This window comes from Pygocentrus nattereri, chromosome 26 (genome assembly GCF_015220715.1).
Source record: "Pygocentrus nattereri isolate fPygNat1 chromosome 26, fPygNat1.pri, whole genome shotgun sequence".
Classification (NCBI taxonomy): Eukaryota; Metazoa; Chordata; class Actinopteri; order Characiformes; family Serrasalmidae; genus Pygocentrus; species Pygocentrus nattereri.
The window spans coordinates 26,538,350-26,555,614 of NC_051236.1; the positions used below are offsets into that span (position 1 = coordinate 26,538,350).

Consider the following 17,265-nt stretch of genomic DNA (forward strand, 5'->3'; position numbering starts at 1 on the left):
CAACTGGAGATCCCATTTTGGCCTTTGGGACTCTCCCAGGGCTTTAACACTATCTTATGCATTTGAAATAAAGTTGTTCATGTTTAAATCCAGATAGTGTCTACAGAGCTTTCATCTCCCCACCTACACAACTGAGAATAAACAAGGTCTATATGCTGTCCTGGAGAATGCCTCTTGTTGTTTACTGCTGTAAAAAACAGGCATTAATCATAAATAAATCAAACATAAACAATCAAGTAATATTATTATTAGACAGTTAAAATGAAAGGTTGTAGATGGCAACTTTATATATCGCTGTTGTCGGAACAAAACCTTGTATCTACAAAATTGTAACTTTACAGGAGGAGGAAAAAACATACTTTACTTTCAATGTAAGTCAATGGAACCAGAATTTTTTCCAAGTAATTTTTGGCCATTTATCTTGGTCCATCCTTCATGAAATTTACATACAATATAAAAGCCAATATGCCTTTTCAAATTATGTCATGAACTGAAAACTGACAAAAAAGATATAAGGTTTTGTAATATATTTTAGTATAATAATAATAATGAGCTCAATTTAAATAGTTGCCCTCACATATCAGATATGTACCAGATTACAGGAAGACAAGCAACTCAAAAACTTAAAGAAAGTGGATGAAATGCTGCTTAATTTCTGCAATTAAAAGCTAAACGTTTTGAGTTTGGTTCTGTTTGCCTTTTTTCAATAGATGTTTTGAGAAAGCTTGAGAAGGCAAAGTGCTTATGGATTTCTTCTTGAAGTTGGAGTCAGGGGTCTGGGTGTACTGTACTGTTTAATTTGTCTCCTTGGTGTTAAGTCAGCATGTTGCAAGAGGCTTTCTTCATTTCCGAGCAGTACTCAGAGGAACTGTTTTTCTTATGTGTGATTTGGTCATTTTTCCAATTAAAGCTGTTACAACTAAACAGTGCAACACACTTTTCTGAAAGATTGAAGTCTATATGCTGTCCTGGAGAATGCCTCTTGTTGTTTACTGCTGTAAAAAAGCAGGCATTAATTATAAATAAATCAAACATAAACAATAAAGCAATCAATAACATGACATATTTTACATAAGCTTAGTGAAAGTTACTCTCCCTGCTTTCCAAAAAACCTTTTGCTTCTATTCTTTCTAAAGTCTGTGCACATCACTGAGTCCACTATTTTTCTGCTACAGTTCTGTGTCTGTTAAATATAACAAACAAAATCTACAATCCTATTTCCAAAAAAGTTGGGAAGCTGTGCAAAATGTGAATAAAAAATGCAATGATGTGCAAATCAAATATCAGATGTTGAAATGGAGAAATATTATTGTTTAAAAATATATGCCCATTTTGAATTTGATGCCAGCAACACGTTCCAAAAAAGTTGGGAGAGGCGCAACAACTGGCCAATAAAATTGTGTCATGTTTAAGAAAACATGATGGTAAAAAGATGGTTAATTGGCAACATGACTGGATATAAAATAAGCATCCAGAGAGGCTGAGTCTTTCAAGAGAAAAGATGGGGAGGGTTTCACCACTGCATGATCAAATAGTGCAACAGTTCAAGAATAATGTTTCTCAGCATAAAATAGCAAAGAACTTTTGCTTTTTATCAACATAACATCAAAAGATTCAGAGAATCTGGAGAAATCTATGTAAGCAAAAAACAGTATTTGCTGGAAATGATCTTTGGGCCATCAGTACTGCATTTGGGCAATCAGCACGGCATTAAAAACAAACATGATTCTGTAGTGGACATCACTGCATGGGCTCAGAAAAACTCCTGAAAAACAGTGTCTGCGAACACAGTTCATTCTGCATTCACAAATTATAACTCTGAAATGCAAACAGGATCCAGAAACGCTGCTGCCTTCTCTGGACCTGAGATCATTTAAAATGGACTGACGATAAGTACAAACACAATTCCAATGAAGTTGGGACGTTGTGTAAAACATAAATAAAAACAGAATACGATGATCTGCAAATTCTTTTCAACCTATATTCAATTGAATACACTACAAAGACAAGATATTTCATGTTCAAACGGATAAACTTTATTGTTTTTTGCAAATATTCTGATGATGATGCCTGCAACACATACCAATGAAGTTGGGACAGGGGCAACAAAAGACTGGGAAGGAGGAATGCTCAAAAAACACCTGTTTGGAAACAGGTGAGTGTCATGATTGGGTATAAAGGGAGCATCCCTGAAAGGCTCAGTCTTTCACAAGCAAGGACGGGCGAGGTTCACCACTTTGTGAACAACTGCATCAGCAAATAGTCCAACAGTTTAAGAACAACGTTTCTCAACATGCAATTGCAAGGAATTTCGGGATTTCATCATCTACAGTCCATAATATCATCAAAAGATTCAGAGAATCTGGAGAAATCTCTGCAAGTAAGCGGCAAGGCAGAAAACCAACACTGAACGCCCGTGACCTTCGACCCCTCAGGCGGCACTGCATTAAAACCCGACATCATTCTGTAACGGATATTCCCACATGGGCTCAGGAACACTTCAGAAAACCACTGTCAGTGAACTCAGTTCGTCGCTCCATCTACAAGTGCAAGTTAAAACTCTGCCATGCAAAGCGAAGCCACATATCAACACCACCCAGAAACGCCGCCGGCTTCTCTGGGCCTGAGCTCATCTGAGATGGACTGACGCAAAGTGGAAAAGTGTCCTGTGGTCTGACGCGTCCACATTTCAAATTGTTTTTGGAAATCATGGACGTTGTGTCCTCCGGACCAAAGAGGAAAAGGACTGTCCGGATTGTTATCAGTGCATATGCTGCCGTCTAAGCAGCGTCTTTTTCAGCAAGACGATGCCAAGCCACATTCTGCACGTGTTACAACAGCGTGGCTTCATAGTAAAAGAGTGCGGGTACCAGACTGGCCTGCCTGCAGTCCAGACCTGTCTCCCATTGAAAACGTGTGGTACAACTAAAGTTGTACATCAAGCAAGAATGGGAAAGAATTCCACCTACAAAGCTTCAACAATTAGTGTCCTTAGTTCCCAAACGCTTATTGAGTGTTGTTAAAAGGAAAGGTGATGTAACACAGTGGTAAACACACCCCTGTCCCAACTTCTTTGGAACGTGTTGCAGGCATGAAATTCAAAATGAGTGAATATTTGCAAAAAACTATAAAGTTTATCCGTTTGAACATTAAATATCTTGTCTTTGTAGTGTATTCAATCGAATATAGGTTGAAAAGGATTAGCAAATCATCGTATTCTGTTTTTATTTCTGTTTTACACAACGTCCCAACTTCACTGGAATCGGGGTTGTAGAAAACTTCTCAGCTGTAGACCACTCAGCTTTTTATCCATGCATAGTTCAAAAGCCAGTATTCATGATGGCAGTAGTGCACATGAGAGTGTTGTTAAAAGAAGAGGCTATGAAACACAGTGGTAAACATGCCCTCGTCCCAACTTTTTTGGAACGTGTTGTTGGCATCAAATTCAAAATGGGCATATCTTAAAAAAAAACAAAAAAACAATAACAAGTTCAATTTGATACAATAGCAATTTCAACATTTACTTCAATGTGGTCAATTAAACAATTCTGCCATAAAATTTAAGCCTTGCCTGAAGTGTGTTAAATATCTTAGTGGAAGGTATACGAGCCTAAATACTAAAAATCTCAGACTTTAATTTTAAGCCTTGCCTCAAACCCCAGCTAAATCACGTATGTAACCGGTTTAGTGGCAGATGTGAGGTTTCTAAATGATACAGTGTTTAAAATGTCAGTAATGCAGTGCAAGTGATGCTAAAGAACCTGCGTAAGTCATTCAGGTTTAAAACTTAAACTGCAGATAAGCTAATAACAGGGTACTGATAACGTAGGAGAATTCTGGGCATTTCCCACATTTATGGCTACAGCTAGATGTTTACTAAAGGATATACAGTGGGAGAAAAACAGCATGTAAAGAAAAGAGCATGTACCAGATTTTCATTTCAATTCACTATGACTCGGGACAATGGCTCCACCTGGCGCCGAACGAGGAAATTTCACACGTACGTAGTGATTTTGCGGGTAATTAATCATTTGTCAGTTTTCTGTTCTTTATTTTATTAAACCTGTATCCAGACATTATGTGGAGACTATTCGTCTGGTTATGGCTGGTCCGTTATTCTTTATTCTTTATGTTGAACTCTTCTGTGTTTATTAAGATACGAGCAGTTTAACCATTGGCTCCATTCAATGGTTAAAACTGTATTAAGAAGAAACGCTGAAACAAGGTCAGTGCTGGAAATAGGATGTTTTGTTTTCTGACCAAAAATAAGAGCTACAATGTCACGTTAAACAAAAGAAGAATTTTTAAAAATTTTAATATGACTTCCATTTCTTGCACATCCATGAAACAGGCATGAAATTATGGGTAATTTTGTTTAGAAAAAAACAAAACTTTAATGAATTAAATATAAAATGGCCTGACTATAGAATGAGAATAGAATTCTCATTTGTTTGTTTGTTTGTTTGTTTGTTTATTACTGTTTGTTATGTGCTTGTCAATATTGAACTATGATAGTGGGCGTCTGTTTGCTCCCACGATGGTCTGAATGCTGTGATGTTTTAAACTACTTGTTTATAATAATAAAATGTTGATAATAGATGTTAAAATAGTCAAATAAATATAATATAATATAAAATGTAACAATAACATTTTACATAATATACCCCAAAATGTTTAAATGTGTCTCTACAACAACAACAACAATAAAACAATAATAATAATAATAATAATAATAATAATAATAATAATAATACTCCGGAAGCTTCGTTATCTCTGCACCGGCGGTAGTTGCAGAGTCCGCCAATATCCCACAATGCCTTCGCGTTTCCCCTCGCCCTCTCGCGGTTGTCCGTGACTGCGCGTGCGCGCTCGTGCCGCTCGGTTGTCCGCTGCTCGGTTGTCCGCGATGGCCGCTTCGAAGCCCGTGGAGCCGCAGTCTGGGGGCGGCCTGCCCCGCTGGCAGCTCGCGCTGCTGCTCGGGGCGCCGGTGGCGCTCGGGCTCGGCGCCGCGTACCTGTGGCAGCGCAGCCGCGCCAAGGAGAAGCGCGCGGGGGAGCGGAAAACGCCGGAAGGCAGCGCGAGCCCCGTGCAGGGCCAGCGCGCGGCGACGCAGCCAGAGCACGAGGACATGGTGAGCACGAGCGCACGGAGGTTCACAGCCACCAGCGGCCAGCTGGGCGTCGCGGGAGCCGGTACTGACCCGCAGCGCCGAGCTCTCGGTTCTCCGACCGCGCCGGTTCTGTAGTGTCGACTGTCGGTTAGCGCGGCTGCAGTTCGGGGCGCGATCGTAAAGCGCCTCAGTGGGAGTTTCGCAGCGGTGACGTCCTGAAGCAGAGACGCTTCCCTGGCCGACGGGTCTCGGCGGAACCGCTGACGGACGGAGCCCGTGAGCTCGGCTCGGCTCCTCAGGCGGAGCCACGAGTCCAGATTTATGACAGAAACGTGTAGCTGAGCGCCGCGCGGCTCCGCTGTATTACTGGTGTTTCGCCGACGATCTGATATTTCGCTGACCGGAGTCCAGAGCGGCCGAACTCCCGGCTCGGTATCAGAGGCTGGTTCCCTGTAGCTAAATGGCTGTTCGGCTCAGAAATGTTGCAGTCGGCCTTCTGAGGCCGAACCGCGTAGGAGCCGTTCGCGATAGCAGGCCTCGTCCGTTCGCCGCCCGGTGTGGTGTTGGTCCCGTTTGAAACGTCTATTTAATTATTTTCATGGCTGTGGAGGAGGAAGAGGAGGAGGAGGAGGATGTGACCGGGGCTGACGGGGGGCTCGATTTGGAGAGGATCTGACTGAGTGTGTGACGCTGGTTCGGATAGTTCAGACTACGGTCAGCGCCGGTAGCGTCGTTGTGAAGCTGCGCCTCAGGCGCCGGTTAACTGCCGCTGAGCCTCTCTGTTTATCCGCCTCGCAGCGGTCAAGGACGCGGGCTTATCTAACCGTCCACACTGCTGGCGGGAGCTACGCTAACAACGCTAAGAAGTCGGTCGTGACGCCTCCAGGCTTTGCCTCGACGGGTGCGGCGGAGACTTAGTTTAGGACTTGGCTCATGTTTACTGTATTAGCCTGTCAGCGTGTTTGGTCAGTTAGCGACGCCGTTGTTTCCGAGCCACGACTTCAGCTGGACGTTGACCGGTACCCCGCGGCGCACGGCTTCACCGGCGGGCTTGTCTGAGACGTTTTGGGTTGAATATAATCAGACTGATGTGATTGGCAGGGTTAAAGAAAAGGCGTTGAAGATTCATCACACACACACACACACACACACACACACACACACACACACACACGTTATGGCACGAGAGGGAGTAAGAGTGCTTGGTGTGTCGTCCGAGACCCCTGTCGCATGGTGCTTCATTGGACTGGTCACGCCTGTTTATTTGTGGTTGGTCAGAGGCGCGTGCAGTTTGGCATTTCTATGCAGTAATGAAAAATCTGAATAGAAAAAAAGATGTAGTGATGACTGAATAAGCAATATGCAGCTGAAGCACTGAACTGGTAGATTATACTACTCACTACTAACTTCATCTAACCTGAAGTGACATCTGGACGAGGATTGACGAGTACATGTCATTTACGTGTCACATTTAGTGTCCATGTTCAGTTTCATAGGTCAAGCCGTGAGAATGCTTTAGCTCTGTGGACCAAGAGTTGCACACCTCGGTGAACAGTGAGCTTTTGCACTGTGTTTATGATTGAGGATTAACAATTAACATTATATACATGTGATGAATAGGCTATAATATCCAAATGTGTGAATTAAATCATTAGTTGTCTTTTTTTTATATATACCCAGAAAAATGAAGCACATTGTGCCCTTATGAGATGGTCATAGTGTTTCCAGTATTTATAACAGTCTAATTATCACTAGGAGAATAATTAACGAAGTCCGGTTCTGCAGGGCTTGCAGTATGTATTGGGTTTACTTTGGGCTGTAGTTGCCAAGGTCCTTGTGGCATTAGTTCTGTTTTTTAATTTTTTTTTATTTTTACTGGCTCAATAATGTATAACTATTAATGTAGTTTTTAAAGTTGTTGGATGTCACATGATTCCAGTAATGGGTCTAGAAAAGTAAGACTGGTGTTATACCATCACATCACAGTATTACAGGTCTCACGCGTGTCCCTGAACTTTTGATTTTAATGCACATGGTATTAAGAGTGTCTGTCTGAGAGGGAGAACTTGTGCCCTGAAACAGCCGTCTGCATAACGGAATGTGAATGAATCTCATGAAGCTTGTGAACAACAAATGAACTTAATAGCAGAACAGGCGTTCCTTGTGAAGATAATTTGCTCTAAACAGCTCTTGGCTGTTCATAATTAGGGTGATGCTTTTGCAGCGTTTACTTTACGTGAGCACCGCTGTTGCTGCTGACGGTGCATTTGCATATGTATTCGATCTAGCACTACGTATAAAAGTGGCTCCGATTGTTAAAATTTGTGACCTTTTTGTCTCTGAAAACCTCAGATCTGTGTCACATGTAGGTAAAAAGTCAGATTTGTGCCTTTGGTATAGTGAAAGTAACCTAAGGCATGGAATTAGGGTTGGTTTACCTTGTTAGGGCCCTTATGCAAGTTAATATGGTTCTATTCGTGGTTCTAGCTGTCTACTTCTCAACCTAACCTAACTCTCTGATGCAGCTGATTCTCTTCACAGGCCTGAGCAGTCTACTAAAAACTGTTATATGAGACTTGCTTATTGGGTTTTTCTTTTCCTGTTGTGATAACAGTACAATTGAAACAGCATCTCGCAGCTAATCTACTGAGTTACGAGGCTCTAGGGATTAGCTAAAAGCTCATCATAAGTGGGATTTCACTAAGGCTGTCTGTCTGCAAGCTCTGAGACAGAGGGAGGAGTCTCATAAGGGGCTGTGGGCTTATCTGTGCCTTCAGACTTGCACTCATACTCAAATACAACCGAAAACTGCCTTACATATAATGTATATAAATTGATGGGCTTGAATGAAATCTTATGGGCTATTTTGACGTTAAGACTTTATCATTTGATCATTTATATGTATGCAGCAGCAAGTAGTGCTCTGTATGGTTGAAATGAAAACCTGATCAACAAAGTAATATAGGGGTGTCCAATGTTATTTGCTAAGCACCAGTGTGGCTGCAGGTTTTGATGAATCCCAGTGTCCATCCCAAGTCGTTTTTAACCGGTGTTGCAGATGTTAATTGGTAAACGTAATCCTAATAGTTTGGTTCTGTGCTCATGTGTATTTACTGGTACCAATTTTATTGTACCTAAGTTGTGACGTAGGAATAAAAATCCTTTATTACCTTTAGTTTATGCAGATAAAGCCTTTACAATTTAATATCTGTAGTTTTTCTGTCATTAGTTTATGCTTGTATGCTTGTTGGAGATTATGTCAATGTTCAGATTAAGGATGCACGCAACATATGGTGCTCACTGTAGCTGCACACTAATCTGACCCTTTACTGAATCATCTGGATGAATTTACCATGGCCGAACAAATTCAGAAATGCCATGAACCTAAGGCACATTTTATTGCATTTCACCTATCTACACTCTTTGTTCTTGACCTGATACAATGTGTACTACATGAAGTGACCGGTCAGTGTATATGGTGAGAGACTGTAAAATATGCCATGCTGTGGAGGTTATGAAACTTGTTCCTAACTATCTTTAATGCATTTCAATCCCATCATACAGAGCCCTCTGGATAGAGCCCAGGGTGCTAAGAACAAGGGCAACAAATACTTCAAGGCTGGCAAATATGAGCAGGCCATCCAGTGCTACACAGAGGCTATCAGCCTGTGCCCCAAAGAGCAAAAGAGTGACCTGTCCACCTTCTACCAGAACAGAGCAGCAGCATATGAGCAGCAGGTTAGTTTCAATGACCCAGGATTTGCTTGTAAGTTCTGATTTCTCAAGTCAAAGAATAAGCTGAAAAACTTCCTGCGTTGAGTCTTTCTCTGTACTTTATAGGCGAAGTGGACAGAAGTGGTGCAGGACTGCTCTCAGGCTGTTGAGATGAACCCACGCTATGTCAAAGCCCTGTTTAGGCGTGCCAAAGCCTTGGAAAAACTGGACAAGAAGAAGGAGTGTCTAGAAGGTAGCAGTCCTCTTTTTGCCCCATGCAGACCATTTAATTTCACCATTTTTGGAAGCACAGAAAGTTAAGTGACTACAGACAGGACAAGGCCAGGTTTCATTTGCAGATGAACAACACGTCTAGTTTCTCTCACTCATAAAAGTGGTTTTCCACTGAAGAGAATACTGTATTTTGGCTATATTAATGCTTTTTTTCTATTGGCAGTTGGTTCCAGGTTGCAGTTTTATGAATTTTAGTATCTGTTCAAAGTAGGAACTAATAGAACAATGTTCTGTTCTGGTTTTGGTAACACAACTTCAGCAAGTGAAAATCTATTGAATCACTTACTCTTCCAGGTAGAGCTGAACGATTAATTGCGTTCACATTGAATAATAACATTTTAAAATTAAGAGCTGGAATTTAACTTCTGTCAAACCTTATTCAATATTGTCCTGAATATGATTTGAGGAAATAAAATCTAATAAAGCAGAACTTATGAACAGGGAGTCTGGAACACCATATTGACTTTCAGGCCTCAAAAAAAAAAATAGGACTACTCTGTTTGGTCAAAAAAGACCGGGAGCTTAGTATGTAGGAAATTATCACGTTTAAATCAAAATATTTGTCAGAAAAATTGCAATTGAATATTTTCCCCAAATCGGATCAGTTTTTGAATGTTCAGTGGAAAAAGTCCCTTTTTTTCTTTAATGGAACATGTCGTTCCAAAATAATAATTACTCTAAAATGGGATTGAGTAAGAAAGCTGTAACTTGAGGCAAGTCATCTGATAAAGGTTCCTTTTGTAGATGTGACGGCTGTATGTATTCTTGAGGCCTTCCAGAACCAGCAAAGCATGCTACTGGCAGACAAGGTTTTGAAACAGCTGGGAAAAGAGAAGGCCAAAGAAAAATACAAGGTGAGTGTGTAAAACTAAAAGTAAAAGTGTTTAGTTAATTCTCTCTACAATCCTGTGGTTTTATGTTTCTTCCTCATTCTGTATGTGTATCTTAAATGCTTTCACTTTATTTTTCTGTGTAGAACCGGGAACCTCTCATGCCATCTCCACAGTTCATCAAGTCCTACTTCAGCTCCTTCACTGATGACATCATCTCACAACCATTGCAGAAGGGAGAGAAGAAGGATGAGGACAAGGATAAAGAGGGCGAGGCTGCTGAGGTCACAGAGAGGTTAGTTTCTGATGTACTGGTCATAGGAGATAGCATGGTGCATGGTGGTGGTTTAAGGTGGTGTCAGGACAACTCAGTGTTCTGTTGTTCTGTTACTGTTGTATTGGGTGGGAAAGTAGATGTTCTTTGGGGAGATTGAGGGTGAAGTCTGTAATAAGCAGCAACTTTTCTCACTGCCAGAATAGTGGAGAACTTCAAGGTAAGAAAGGTAGTGTGATCAGGTGGATATTTCTAGCAAATGTATAATAACTTTTATCATGTTTTCACACATTTAATTTGCACCAGTCCAGAGCAGGACCCCCCCCCCCCCCTCTTTTTTCTCCCTATTTTAGTCACGTCCAATTCCACCCACTAGTTAGGACTCACCTAGTCACACAATACAACCAACACTAGGAGGGTAAAGGCCAGCACAGCCTTCCTCCGACACCTGTAAAGCACAACCGCATCTTTTCTACAGCTCATGCAACGTCATTGGACAGCTGAACGCGCTCGGAGGAAAGCGCCAAGTAGCAGTTCTATTACGTCAACTAATAGATTGCATTGGGTGATGGGGGAGAGGGGGGCCTACCCACCCAGAGAGAGTGAGGCCAATTGGATCTCTTGGACTCCCGGCCACAGATGGGGATTGATCTCATGCTCTCTTGATGACAGGGCCAACACTTAGATGGTTACTCATCTGTTACTTTTGTGCTAGTTGCAGACTTTTGTCCTAAATTTTTCTAGTTTTTCTAGTTTTCTTTGAAATCATGGTGTTGAAATTTCAGGCCTCAATAGTGAATATTAACGTTTAACCATATATTGTTTGTAACGTTTACACCATAATATTTACACGTTTACACGTAATACACGTTTATACCATAATATTTTTAACAGTAAGTCATGACTGATTTTTTTTGTGTGTAAATTTTATGGTATTGCGTCTTTGCGAACAAAGTTGTTGTGCTGGTCTTGTGAGCTTTGCTTTGGTAAGATCAGCACTGAACCCTTTCTACTTGTTCAGCTCGGGCTATCTGAAGGCTAAGCAGTACATGGAGGAAGAGAACTATGATAAGATCATCAGCGAGTGCACTAAGGAGATTGAGTCTAAGGGCAGGCACACAGCTGAGGCGCTGCTGCTGAGAGCCACATTCTACCTGCTCATCGGGAATGCCACGGCTGCTCAGCCCGACCTGGATAAAGTGATCAACATGCAGGATGCCAATGTCAAGGTAACTGAGTCTGGAGATGGTGGTTGTTATTATTATTATTATTATTATTATTGTTGTTGTTGTTGTTTGTTTTATTTTTTTGTTGTTGTTATCACCTTGTAATTTATTATAAAATGTTGATTTAGAGGCCAAAACAAGGGCCGTCTTTTAATTAGTAAATTTGTTAATTTGTCTCTGTGGCTGTGTTGCAGTTGCGGGCTAATGCTCTGATCAAACGTGGCAGTATGTACATGCAACAGCAGCAACCACAGCTCTCCACTCAAGACTTCAACATGGCTGCTGAAATTGACCCCCGCAATGCAGATGTCTACCACCACAGAGGACAAGTAAAGCCATTTTATTCTTTTCCTTGCTGAAGGATTATCTGGTTGAAAGTTTTCGCTTTTGTGGTCCTTTTTGTGCTTAATAAAGTTCTTATGTACATGCTAGAACATCTTCTATAAATGCATTACTGGATTTAACCCTGTCTCATTGTTCAGTGTCTGTAATTTAAGATTTTTTAAAGCTTTCTTGACCAGGTTAGTAGTTCATCTAGTAATACTTTAATTTCTGATTGTGGTAAAAATTGGCTGAAATGCTTCTGTTGTGAACTAAATGTGAACTCGGTGCTGTGAATAATAATTTTCTGGCAAGAATAGAAATTTCCAGATTCAGAGTACTGTAAGAACAGAGCACCTAATTAGTTTTGCATTTGTTATTTTAGCACTTTTAAACATTTTGGAATAGTGCTCCTCTGGTTTAACCAGCATAATAGTATTTGCATACAAATTGGATAAATAGGGGTGTAACCACTCTCACAATTCAATAGTGCAGTGGTGTCTGGATTTTTAGTACAACAAAAATAAGGAAACCTTAATGTATCTTAATTTGCCATTTTCAGTTTATTTAACATCCAGTAAGGACAATATTAGAAACTGAAGCTGCGGTTTATAGCTTCTTGATCTAATGCTCTAGCCACAAGTTAATGTTTGCCCCAAGCTAAAACCACAAGCTCAACACAATACATGATGCACTATGACACAGTTCAATACTGTACAATACATTGGATTGTTACCCCTAAACCAATAAGTTGTTGCCAACAAATGAATACCAAATACCTGTGCTTCAGTGTAGCTAGTTCTGAAGTAACTTATGAATGTTATCAATATTTAACTCCTTTCTTGTATTTTAGTTGAAAATTCTGCTGGACCAAGTAGAGGAGGCGGTGGCAGATTTTGATGAGTGCATTCTGCTCCGGCCAGATTCTGCCCTGGCACAGGCACAGAAGTGCTTTGCTCTTGTAAGTTCCAGAGGGCACCATTGTTCAAACTTCCCACACATCCAGATAATGTGCATGAAAGTTAATCTAAAATATAAGATGCCTAATAAAATGTTGTCATAGTTGTGCACTTGTGAAAACTCTATGCGTACTGTGTGCTTCAAATAAAAACAGATTATCTTGAACACAAGTTTAAAATGATCTGTTATCTCCACTCCAGTATAGACAGGCCTACACTGGAAACAACCCATCCCAAGTGCAGACGGCTATGGATGGCTTTGAAGATGTCATCAGGAGGTTTCCTAAATGTGCAGAGGGCTATGCTCTTTATGCACAGGTATGCACTTTGGAGTTGTTTCATAACCTCTTTACTGGAAAAATACAACTTACAACAAATTACAGTCCAATATTCTCATTCTGTCTCTTTTTCCCCCCCTGACATCGAGGTAGGCACTGACTGACCAGCAGCAATTTGGGAAAGCAGATGAGATGTATGACAAGTGTATTGAACTGGAGCCTGATAATGCCACAACATATGTCCATAAAGGGTTAGTTTTCAACCATTGATGGTTACAAGTGTTACAAAATTTTCTTAAGCAACACTTAAATGACTTTAACTGTGTCCTTGTGTCTTGTCCATTTGTCCAACCATTCATGAGCAGGCTGCTGCAGCTCCAGTGGAAGCAGGATCTGGACATGGGCTTGGACCTTATTAGCAAAGCAATTGAGATTGACAACAAATGTGACTTTGCCTACGAAACTATGGGAACTATTGAAGTCCAACGGTATGACTGCTAAATCAATGTGTTACATTCTCTCATATCTTTAGCACTGGGTGTTAAACATCCGTTTACTAGGGCGTGCCTGAATAATTCAAATTCGAAATACTCGATTATTTGTTTGCAGGAACCCCTGGTGTTGGCGTTGGTTTCTCTATTTAGTATTCAGACACAGAGGCTTTTTTAATTCACAAAAAATGTAGCTCAAAATATGTCACTAAAGGCCTTTAGATAGAACAATGATTGTTAATATATGGAAAATATTCTAAATGAATGAATTACAGCTGATATAATTTAACACATCATAACACATCATAATTCATGCCAGGCACCCATGTCACATCAAAGTGCAATAAACTACGCCGCTGTCCATGTGGCCACTGAAGCTAAAAGAGCAGTGCTGCCTCAAAAATCACATAAAACATCTGATCATCAGAGACATTTTTAGTGTAAATTTTTCACTTGGCAGCAAGGGTCATGGTGGCATGACAGGTTTATTGTCCTCTTAAATGTGTAAGTATAGTGACCCTTATCCAAGCAGCCAGTGCACTCGGCTCTGTCACATGACCACTTCAGGTGGAATAAAAAAAAAAAAAAACAGCTGTTTTTCCCTTTTCTTTTATTAAACAGGTTTCCAGCAGGTTTAAAACTATACAGCACAAACAGGACGTTTCAGTCTTGATCACAAGATTTTTCCACTATGTCATAGAGAAGTAGCCTCCCACATACTGTTAGTAAGGCACAGGAGCTGCTCTCCAGCTACCACATCAGCAAGATTAGTATTACATTAGTATTTTTGTTTGTTTGCTGGTTTGTTATTATAAATAATACAAGTTTGTGAAATTGGAAAACAAAGCTAACATTAGTGGGAGAAAAAAATGTGCTTGATTCACAACTGAATTGAACAATTGAAATGAAAGCACATCTGTTAGGTCAGCATTTCATGTATCAGTCTTTGTGTGGGTGATTTTTAAGGACACGTTTTTGGGTGTTTGTTCTGATTTTAAGCCTGTAAAACGCTGTTCAGGCCAGCCTATCTGTTTACACAGCCAGTTCTGTAATATGTAATGTGATGCTACACTAAATTCATTTTGACCACATTGCTTAAGAAAGCAGTTACTGAAAATAAGTCTGTTGGCTAATTGAATGCTCTTATTTTTTCACAGAGGCAACCTTGACAAGGCCATAGACATGTTCAATAAGGCCATCAACTTGGCCAAGTCAGAGATGGAGATGGCCCACCTCTACTCACTCTGTGATGCTGCCTACGCCCAGACTGAGGTGGCCAGGAAATATGGGCTCAAGCCCCCAACACTGTAACTTCCCTCCCCAGTCCTTAGTCTTCTGCTGAGCCTGAGTATATACATCCCAAATCCTCTAATGTTTGAGTTATTTGATTTTGTCTAAAATTAACTGTCGGAAGCAAGAAAGGTAGACAGAGGAGGGTCTGCAGTCGCGTAATTATGTTTACGTATTTTTTTTTTTTTTTTGAGTAATGCAGTGAAAATGAAGTGAGTTGAGGAAATGAAAGATGGAGAGAAATCAGTGAAGACTAGAGTGAGGAAAAAAATAATGGCTTTACAGCCTCTGACAATTTAGCCTGTGGACACCCCAGCCAGGCACTAGGTGTGGCCCAGACTAACACCACCCCTCTTAAAAGCATGCAAATATCACTGCTTTGCTTCCTGCGTTAGTTATGTGCCCTTTTATAAATCCTGAATGATTCTCCGAATTCTGAACGCTGTTCAATAAAAATACTATCAGTAAATTGAAATTAATTCACTTGATAGCTTTAATGGTTGATGTTTGTTTTTTGTTTTTTTTTCATATGGGGGACACTAAAATTTGAATATGTCTATGTGCACACTTGGAAGAATTATGTTGAGTTGATTTTGGAGTTTTGGTTTGTTGCTGTGATGTTATGACTGTTTGGATGTTCTCTACAGTTCTGCCAGTGTCATCATAGAATTAGATACACATTGTTTTATGGCAGGATAAAGTCTTTTAGTTGAGACATGTAGGCTGTGTATTACAAGTTTGTCAGTGTGTCACTGCCATTATTGACACATTTTATGTCTAAAAGGGGAAATGTATCACGTGAAAGAGAATTTGGGCCATACATTGATTTAACTTTTGTTGTCTGTTTGATTTTCTTTTCCTTTTCCTTTTTTTTTTTTTTTTTTTTTTTTAATTTGGGAACCATGTGGGTTTTTTTCCTTTTTTTATATTCTGTACAGCACGAGTGAGATTTCTCTTTCTAAATAAATGTTAAGACTCTCCTCTTGTTATCCTACTCTAGTAATGCAATCCAGCTTGTTGGTTTCTTAAAGTGAGCGCCTTAAATCACTTTTAGACTTTCGTTTTAGATCAGCACTTTTTCAGTCATGTGACTTTATATATTTTCTGTCAGAAGGGGAGCAACTAATCTATTTTCATCAGAGCACTATGAATACAACCAAATGATTAGGCCACCCCCCACCCCAACTGATGTACTAAAGTGTTAAAAACATTTATGAAGATGTAATAACAAATTTTCAAGCACGAAAATGTGTGTTCGCCATTTTGCTTGTTATATTTCAGTGAAATTAGTTTTTTATTGTAAAATAAATTTATTTGGAGGATGTTTCTTCCTGTTTGGGGAATGGTTGATGCAGTATCCTGTCCTTGTCAGCTGGATTATTTTTCACTCACAGCAAATAACAAAACGCTTCAGTATCAGAACCAGTAGTTTGCGTGTATGTTGTATTTGTAAAGCTGCTCTGTTGTCATGCAGATGCTTGAACACTAGAGCCTTATCTCAAGCTGGATGTGAGACGTCCACAAACTACATGTAGCAGCACACGTTTACAATGTCAAGGGCTTTCACACATTCTTATGGCTGTAACGTGTTCTAGATATACCTCTTGTTTTATGGTTGTTGGTCCACCACTTTAAAATATTTTACAGGTTTGGTTGTTACTCAGTGTTGGGGAGTAAATGAGTTAAGTAACCGTGACTTTTTTTTTCATAGTTTTCAAAGCAATTAATTTGTAGCTTATTAATATAGTAGTTTGAGCAAAGCTACATCGTTCACGTGTCTAACTGGAAGGGTCAGTGTTCTGATTTTACTGTTGGCTGTTAAACATCAGGGGCCTACCGTCCACCTCAATGGTGGGGAATGGTTCCCTTTACTGCCAAAACTCTCCCAACAGAGAGCCTTCCAGATCCCATTTGCTGTCAATACTAAAAGGTTAACAGGAGAAATAAAAAGGCACATTCATCTGAATCTGGATAATGTTCCTGATGTAGAATACTTTTTTAAATAATCAAACCATGAGTTTAAAAATAAGACTATCGTTATGCTTGACCAGTGCATTCAAAGGAAGAAAAAAAAGAGAAGCCCATGCATGTAAAGATTTGTTCTGTGGCCTGTGCTGTTGAGTTTGCTTGCTCTGTGATAAGCCTAACTAAATGGACTGAACTTGCAACACAAGCCTAAGTTGTGGGGGAAGAGTAATCATTCCAGGCTGCTGCATGTGTGAAGATCATTTAAGAAACTCCTGTTTGTAATAACCGTTTTAATATAAGCTTTGCATAAAGAAGATGAGTAAATGTGTGAACATGGCCCATCTGATGCTGAATCTTTTGAATCATACTGTGTGATCTGTGCCCTCTAGATGAAATTTAACAGATGGGACAAAAAAAAGTAATGTTGGTAATGTTTTCATGTGTAATCTTAATGTAACATAAAATAAAGAAATTATTCAAATAATGGACATTGATTCTACTACAAGGTGT

The 17,265-nt window shown here is 40.1% G+C and overlaps 1 protein-coding gene across 1 annotated transcript; it reads left to right on the plus strand.

The window, feature by feature from the left end:
- The first annotated feature begins 4,866 nt into the window (after positions 1–4,866).
- On the plus strand, positions 4,867–16,753 carry tomm70a (translocase of outer mitochondrial membrane 70 homolog A (S. cerevisiae)). Its single transcript, XM_017698049.2, has 12 exons — positions 4,867–5,131; positions 8,675–8,848; positions 8,951–9,077; positions 9,863–9,972; positions 10,095–10,243; positions 11,244–11,451; positions 11,643–11,777; positions 12,623–12,730; positions 12,930–13,046; positions 13,160–13,257; positions 13,372–13,494; positions 14,655–16,753. Exons 1-12 carry the CDS (start codon positions 4,907–4,909, stop codon positions 14,806–14,808), a joined length of 1,728 nt encoding a protein of 575 aa, XP_017553538.1. The 5' UTR covers positions 4,867–4,906; the 3' UTR covers positions 14,809–16,753.
- Positions 16,754–17,265: the final 512 nt, after the last annotated feature.

Excerpts from the sequence above, each read along its gene's own strand:
- tomm70a (XM_017698049.2), top strand. The coding sequence starts at position 4,907 with ATGGCCGCTTCGAAGCCCGTGGAGCCGCAGTCTGGGGGCGGCCTGCCC. Across the intron at positions 11,452-11,642 it reads TGCAGGATGCCAATGTCAAG|TTGCGGGCTAATGCTCTGAT; the intron begins GTAACTGAGTCT and ends GCTGTGTTGCAG. Across the intron at positions 11,778-12,622 it reads TCTACCACCACAGAGGACAA|TTGAAAATTCTGCTGGACCA; the intron begins GTAAAGCCATTT and ends CTTGTATTTTAG.